The following is an 8,312-nucleotide window of genomic DNA, read 5'->3' as shown; positions in this document are numbered from 1 at the left end:
GAAACCCAGTGAAGAGATTGTGAGAGTTCATTTCATGAAGCTGTAAGGATAAAACCTATTGCTGTTGTTGTTTTTACTCTTTTGGGGGCCTGTCACCCAGCTCTCAAAAAAATGACATACACTGAGGCTTATTATTTCTTATAAATTCCTGGTCTTAGGTTGTCTTGTTTCTAGTCAGTTTTTCTTAACTAATTGTCCCATCTACTTTTTTCCTATGGCCTTTTATCTTTCTCTATTGTGTATACAGTTTTTTACATCTTACTCTGTGGCTTGCTATGTAGCTGAGTGGCTTGCCCATGATTTCCTCTCCTTTTCTTGGTCATCTTTCCTTTTTTCCCCCTCTGAGATTTCTCCTCCCATTTATTCTCTCTGCCTGCCAGCCCATCTCATTCTTTCCTACCAAGCCATTGACTGTTCATTAGGCCAAACAGGTATTTTAGACCAGCCCAGTATTATAGCTTCACAGAATTAAACAAATGCAACTCATATTTGCATCATTGAAACAATTGTTTCATAACATAAATCAATATAACACATCTTACAATAATATTCCCCAACATCAAGGATTGTATTTTGATACAGCCTAGGTTGCATTTTGATACCAAAAGATACTGAGATTCCTAAACTATAAGGCATCTTCTATGGAGAATTAACTGAATATAGGGAATGGAATGTAACTGAAGAGAGAGATGTATGAGAAGATGCAGGGATAGGGCCATCTAAGCCCTTTGAAACTGAAGCCCTGTGCATCTGAGACAGACCTATAGGATTTGATGTTTGCCCTGCTATGCTTCAGTCTTGCCTTGGTTCAATCTTCCCTCACTATGTCTCCATTTCTCTATTTTGGAGTGTGAACGGTATTCTGTACCATTGTATGTTGGAAAGATGAAACTTGTTTTCTGATTTTTACAAGATGCTACTTGCTGTGGGACAATGGTCTTATACCTTGTAAAGATTTGTCACTTGTATTGGTTTAATAAAATGCTGATTGACCAGTAACCAGGCAGGAAGGATAGGTGGTGTGACCAGAACAGGAGAATTCTGGGAAGAGGAAAGGCTCAGTCTGCAGTTGTCACCCAGATGCAGAGGAAACAAGATGAGAATGCCTCACTGTTAAAAGATACCAAGCCATGTGGCTAACACAGACAAGAATTATGTAGTAAGATGTAAGAATTAGTTAATAAGAAGCCTGAGCTAATAGGCCAACCAGTTTATAACTAATGTAGACCTCTGTGTCTTTCTTTAGGACTGAATGATTGTGGGACTGGGCGGGACAGAAACCTCTGTCAACAAATCACTCTCAAGTGATTGTCTTGAGCATCAGAAGAGACTTTGAACATTTGAACAGTGTAGGGGCTATTGCAGACTATGAGTATCATTGTAGTGTCTAAATTAATTTTCTTCATGGATGACCATGAGCCTATAGTAATGACCCAGGTCAGAATGTAATTGATTGAATGAAAAACCTCCCAGATACAAAGATGTATTTTAACATGTGCCTCTTCTTGGTAACTTCCATTTGATTGCTTGTGAAACCATTAGTAGGAGGATCCTTTCTGGATGAAATTTCTCATAGGGATGTCATAGGATATAGTAAGGAGGGATGCTTGTTTGTTCCCAACTGCTCAGCCCCAAAATAATCACATAGATACTGTATTCATTTAATCACTGCTTGGCCCATTAGTTCTAGCTTATTGGCTAACTCTTACATTTTTATTAATCTTTTTATTGCCATGTAAAGTTGTAAATCTGTGTATTACCAGGTAAAGTTCTCAGCATCTGTCTTTAGCAGGGCTACATGACTTCTTTGAATCCACCTTTTCTTCCCAGCATTCAGTTTAGTTTTTCCCACCTACCTAAGTTCTGGCCTATAGCTCTGTTATAGGTCCAAAGCAGTTTCTTTATTAACCAATGATAATCACAGCGTACAGAAGGGAATCCCACAATATGAGTATAGCTTCAACCCATTTCTTGTTTTTTGTGCCTACTGTGCTGTGGTGGAAACTAATTAGTCAACTTTCTTCTTTGGTGTTGTAACTTCCCCACCATCATAAACGCTATTACTAAATCACATAAGATTCAGTAGAATTAACTGCTCTTTGGTGCTATGGTAGTTTGGTAGCCTACTGTTTATATATATATATATATATTTTTTTTTTTGAGGACAAGGTTTGTCTCTGTAGCCCTAGCTGTCCTGAAAGCAGCTCTATATACCAGGCTGGCTTCAAACTCAGAGAACCTCTGACTCTGACTCTCAAGTGCTGGGATTAAAGGTATCCAGCATTCCTGACTTTTTAATTTTTATATTGTTGTTTTAAGGATTTTGTTTCTATCAATGATATGCTATTGTACTGAGCTTCACCCATATCTTGAATTTTAAAATTTTACAGAGGGTAACATAACATTATGTTTCCCAGGATGGCATATATTCATGACATTAATACTGTCGGTGCCTTCTGAGTCGTTGGATTGCAGGTGCATAACCTCCTTTCTGCCTGCTTTGTTTTGAATTTTTATTTTTTAATTTTCAAACTGATCATTTACTAAGCATACAATTTACTACTGGCATGGAAGGTACCAGGTCTCATTACAGATGGTTGTGAGCCACCATGGTTGCTGGGAATTGAACTCAGGACTTCTGGAAGAGCAGCCAGTGCTCTTACCCCTGAGCCATCTCTCCAGCCCTTGAATTTTTATTTTAAAAAGAGTATTATACCTGTATGCATGGATATTTACCATCTGAGTACCTGATTCTTATATTGATCAAAAGATGGTACTAGGAACTTGTATACCTTGAACTTGGAATAATGGATAGTTATGATCCCCCGTGTAAGTCCTTGAGGCCACCTGTATGCAAGACTAGGAAGACTTTTTACTGTTGAACCATCTTTCCTGCTCTGTGTTTATTATTTGTAATCAGTATATTAATTGCTATTGTTTTCATTTGTTCCTTTGTAATTTTTAAAACACAGTGCCTTTTAGTAAAATCTTATTTATGTTGCAGTTTAAATTGGGGCACTTCAGGTTTCTGCTAGATGAATAAAGAGTTGAAATGAATGCATAACTTTTGTAGAAAATTCAGCAAAAACCTATGAGTTATTTCTAACTTTTATGTTAGTTTGACTAATTTTTATCATGTGAAACAGGTATTTAACATGTATTTCTGGCTGCCCTAGAAGTGACTGCATGGACTAGGCTGGTATTCAACTCAGAAGCAGATAGATATACATGCCTCTGCCTTGTGAGTGCAAGGATTAGAGGCATGATTTAATGCATCCAGCATTTTCATCTTATTTTTCTTTTTTTTAGTTAGGAATTAATTATTCATACAAGTTCTCTTATTTGTACTCTGTACTGTTAATCTTTTTACCTATCCTTTATTGTCAGTTAGTAGGCATTTCTCATGCAAGGTGATATCCCAAAGGGTTCAGAAATGACAGAGGTGAACCTCCTATTCAGTTTTCTTGTGACTTAGTGATTAAATTATGATGTCTATGTCATGGAATAAGTATGGGGAGCACCAGAATTATATATGACGATATTATCAAAGAAGTATACATTTACGGTGTTGTCAAAATCATATTTTCTGTTGTACACACGTATGGGATATTTTAGAATGCAGTGACCTATGATGATGTGCATGTCGACTTCACTTGGGAAGAATGGACTTTGCTGGATCCTTCCCAGAAGAGTCTCTACAAAGATGTGATGGTGGAGACCTACAGAAACCTTACTACTATAGGTAAGGCAGAATTATCTTTCATATTTCAAATAAGGGGACAACAGTTCATTGATTAATGAAGCTCTTTTGTAAAATGATTGAAAAAGAAGAATGGGGTGCATAAATCAGGCATGATTGTAAGGTTTGCTTCAAATGGTAACTAAATTTTTAATATATAACATACACTTTTCTGGCACTATATTTTAGGATACAGTTGGGAAGACCATAATATTGAAGAACATTGTAAAAGTTCTAGAAGATATGAAAGGTAATTTTCACGTATAAGCTGATACAAATGTACCTCTGAAGAATTTATAATGTATCCTCTGTGTTTTAAACCAAAGCAACAGTGTAAATAACAAAGTGCATCAATGATTATTAAATTCTCACAAAAATCATATACCTTAATTTTAGATAGGTGAACTGCATTTGTAAGTCATTCTTTTAAGAAAAAAGTCAAGGAAACAATGTCTTACCTATATTGCCATTTAAATCATAATACAATTAGAGCTATAGTGTAAAATTGTCAATGCATTTATTTAATAGTATATTATAAAGATATACATGTTGAAAAGGTGATAAGTATATCTCTATATCTCTCTATTACACTAATAGTCCATAGAAAAGGTAGTTTAACGCATATACTTGTGACTGTGTTAAGTTTAGGGAGGGGGCAGTTAGAGTTACAAATCAAGGGGCAGTTGTTGTGGAAAGTCCTTAATCCAGATACCACAAGTTCATGAGGACAAAAAGTCAAACTGTGTAAACTTATGTGGAAACCTTATATTTGTTATTCTATCTTTACTAGGTATATCATATGTTACTCTGGATACAAGCCACATGACCATAGGGATGTGAAATGATATAACCTACCTCTCTCACAGAACAAATAGAAGATATTTAGCAATATCCATGTTGAGTATACTTGTTAAATTTGATGTACAAGTATACAAGTAATTGGTTTTCTAGTCTCATTGCTAATATATCAATAAGCTCACATTTCAGAAACACACCATGAGTACTAGGACTGTATAAATATTTCTGTTTGTCCTAGTTTACTTAGCAAATGTGCTATCACTCACAGTATAGAAAACTATAAATGCAATAAGAGTGATAAAGCTGTGATTTTTTTTCAGTTCTCTTCAAATACTTGAAAATTCTCATACAGAAAAAAAGTTTCTGTAAATGTAAACCATGTAATAAAGGCTGTTATCAATTATCTTCAAAGATGAAAAGCAAGCCTTAATGAAGGGAAAAAACAAGATTGTAAATATGTTGATTAAATCTTAACATATAATTCCTCTTTAAAAGAGTACTATATTGTAAAATTAATTTATGCACATAAAAATATTCAACATTGTATTAAATGTATCAATGCTTTCACATGTACCATTATCATTGTAGGAATGAAAGAAGTCAAACTAGAGAGAAAACTTCTGTATATACTCAATGTGTTAAAGCCTTTGCATGTGACCATCATCTTCACAGGGATGAAAAAACACATACTAGATTGAAACCCTATGAAGGAAATGAGTGTGGGAAAGCTTTTTCACATCATAGTCACCTTCAAATGCATAAAAGAACATACACTAGAGAGAAGCCTTATGAATGTAATCAATGTTGTGAAACTTTTGCACATTACCATAGTCTTCAAATGCATAAAAGAACACATGCTGGAGAGAAACCCTATGAATGTAATCAGTGTGGTAAAGCCTTTGCACAGCACAGTTATCTACGAAGGCATGAAAGAACTCATACTGGAGAGAAACCCTATGAATGTAATCAGTGTGGTAAAGCCTTTGCACAGCTCAGTCATCTTAAAAGTCATGAAAAAATCCATACAGGAGAGAAACCCTATGAATGTAATCAGTGTGGTAAAGCTTTCACTCGGCATAGTCATCTTCAATATCATGAAACAACCCATACTGGAGAGAAGCCCTATGAATGTAATCAGTGTGGTAAAGCCTTTGCATGTCTCAGTGCTTTCCAAAAACATAAAAGAACCCATACTAGAGAGAAGCCCTATAAATGTAATCAATGTGGTAAAGCCTTTGCACAGCATAGTCATCTACGAAGTCATGAAAGAACTCATACTGGAGAGAAACCCTATGAATGTAATCAGTGTGGTAAAGCCTTTGCACAGCTCAGTCATCTTAAAAGTCATGAAAAAATCCATACAGGAGAGAAACCCTATGAATGTAATCAGTGTGGTAAAGCTTTCACTCGGCACAGTCATCTTCAATATCATGAAACAACCCATACTGGAGAGAAGCCCTATGAATGTAATCAGTGTGGTAAAGCCTTTGCATGTCTCAGTGCTTTCCAAAAACATAAAAGAACCCATACTAGAGAGAAGCCCTATAAATGTAATCAATGTGGTAAAGCCTTCGCACAGCGCAGTCATCTACGAAGTCATGAAAGAACCCATACTGGAGAGAAACCTTATGAATGTAATCAGTGTGGTAAACCATTTGTATATCACAGTAGCCTCCAAACACATGAAAGAACCCATACTGGAGAGAAACCCTATGAATGTAATCAGTGTGGTAAAACATTTGTATATCACAGTAGCCTCCAAACACATGAAAGAACCCATACTGGAGAGAAACCCTATGAATGTAATCAGTGTGGTAAAGCTTTCACTCGGCACAGTCTTCTTCAAAGTCATGAAAGAAGCCATACTGGAGAGAAACCCTATGAATGTAATCAGTGTGGTAAAGCCTTTACATATAGCACTAGTCTCCGAAATCATAAAAGAACCCATACTGGAGTGAAACCCTATGAATGTAATCATTGTGGTAAAGCCTTTACATATCACAATAGTCTCCTATTGCATCAAAGAAGCCATACTGGAGAGAAACCCTATGAATGTAATCAGTGTGGTAAAGCTTTTGTGTATCATTGTCATCTTCGAATACATGAAAGAATCCATACTGGAGAGAAACCCTATGAATGTAATCACTGTGGTAAAGCCTTTGTACAGCACAGTCATCTTCAACGTCATGAAAAAAACCATACTAGACAGAAAACCCTATGAATGTAATCAGTGTGGTAAAGTCTTTGTATGTCACAGTAGTCTCCAAGCAAATGAAAAAAAACACACACTGGAGAGAAACCCTATGAATATCATCAATGTGGTAAAGCCTTTGCATGTCACAATATTCTCTAAAATTATAAAAGAACCCATACTGGAGAGAGCAAAACATATGTATGTAATTAGTGTGGTAAAGGGTTTGTTTATCATAGTTATCTTTAAAGAAATGAACTAACACATGCTGGACAGACACCCTATGCTTGTAAAGAGTATGGTGAAGCCTTTGTACTTCACAGGACTCTTCAAATGCATAAAAGATCACACACTGGGGATAAACTCTATGAATGTAATCAGTGTGGTAAAGCATTTGCATGTATGAACAATCTAAATCATGACAAAAAATCATATTGCAGAGAAACCCTATAAATGTATTCAGTGTAATAAAGTTTTGTACTTTGTATAGGAGTAAAACTTTTTTTTTGTTTTTTGAGATGAGGTTTCTCTTTGGCTTTGGAGGCTGTCCTGGAACTAGCTTTTGTAGACCAGGATGGTCTTGAACTCACAGAGATCCACCTGCCTCAGCCTCCCAAGTAATGGGATTAAAGACGTGCACCACCACCGCCTGGAATAAGGAGTAAAACTTTTTGTGTGCAACATTCTATTAAAATCTTTGTATATTACTGTAGACATTGACTACCTGAAAAAGATACTGAGGACTTCTTATTATAAAGTATTTGGTAATATCTTTAGCCAAAGTTATATAATCAGCTACACCATGATTTGTCATTCCCCTCTGTATGCTTGAATGTATTTTGTTGCCATTGATTAATAAAGAAGCTGCTTTGGGCCTATGGCAGGCCAAAATAGAGCAAAGCAGGAATTCCAAGCAGAGATTGAGGAGAAAAGAAAGTGGGGTCATACTCCATGTATTTGCTGAAGAAGACAGATGTCTTGGAACCTTACTGGTAAATCACAAGTCTTGTGGTAAAATACAAAATAATAGGAATGGGTTAATTTAAGATGTTAGAGTTAGTTAATAAGAATCCTGAGCTAGTAGGCCAAGCAGTATATTAATTAAAATAGTTTCTGTGTGATTATTTCGGTTCTAGGCAGCCAGGAATGAACAAGATTCTTCTACCTACAAGAGAAGACTACTTCTTCTCTAGAAATAAATTTGACAGTGTTAACAATCTTTTACGCATTATGATGTCCTTTTAATACTGTTTGTACTTAGAAACTTATGTTCTTCAAGAGGAAATACCAAATATTTAACTATGGGGACAGGAAGAAACATGGAACATCAAGATATGTATATATCCTAATATACACAAACACACAAATAAATATGTAATATATGGATATTTGTAATGAGTTTGTCGCCAGTGTGGTAAATAGGCATCTATTGGAACCCGTAAGCTCACATGTCAGATGGACCCCAGGTTGAGTTTTTACCTCCTGTGAAGGAGAGAAAAGGAACTTGCAGGCATGAAGTCTGACTTATAGGAATCGAATCATTTTGTGCTTCCCTGATGTCTACAAAATCTCTAGTTAGGTGTT

At 35.9% G+C, this 8,312-nt stretch overlaps 1 protein-coding gene across 1 annotated transcript in view; it reads left to right on the top strand.

Annotated features, from left to right (window-relative positions):
- Positions 1-1,428: 1,428 nt before the first annotated feature.
- The window catches only part of LOC119806466, a 29,464-nt gene continuing 22,580 nt past the window's right edge, over positions 1,429-8,312 (top strand). The window contains 4 exon segments of the mRNA XM_042054449.1: positions 1,429-1,437; positions 3,616-3,742; positions 5,126-5,274; positions 5,359-5,595. Of these exon segments, the coding sequence (XP_041910383.1) occupies positions 1,429-1,437; positions 3,616-3,742; positions 5,126-5,274; positions 5,359-5,595 (522 nt within the window).

The sequence above is a fragment of the Arvicola amphibius genome, chromosome 2 (genome assembly GCF_903992535.2).
Source record: "Arvicola amphibius chromosome 2, mArvAmp1.2, whole genome shotgun sequence".
NCBI lineage: Eukaryota > Metazoa > Chordata > Mammalia > Rodentia > Cricetidae > Arvicola > Arvicola amphibius.
The sequence above is the reverse complement of the archived record's forward strand: the minus strand, read 5'-3'. Positions and strand labels throughout refer to the sequence as shown.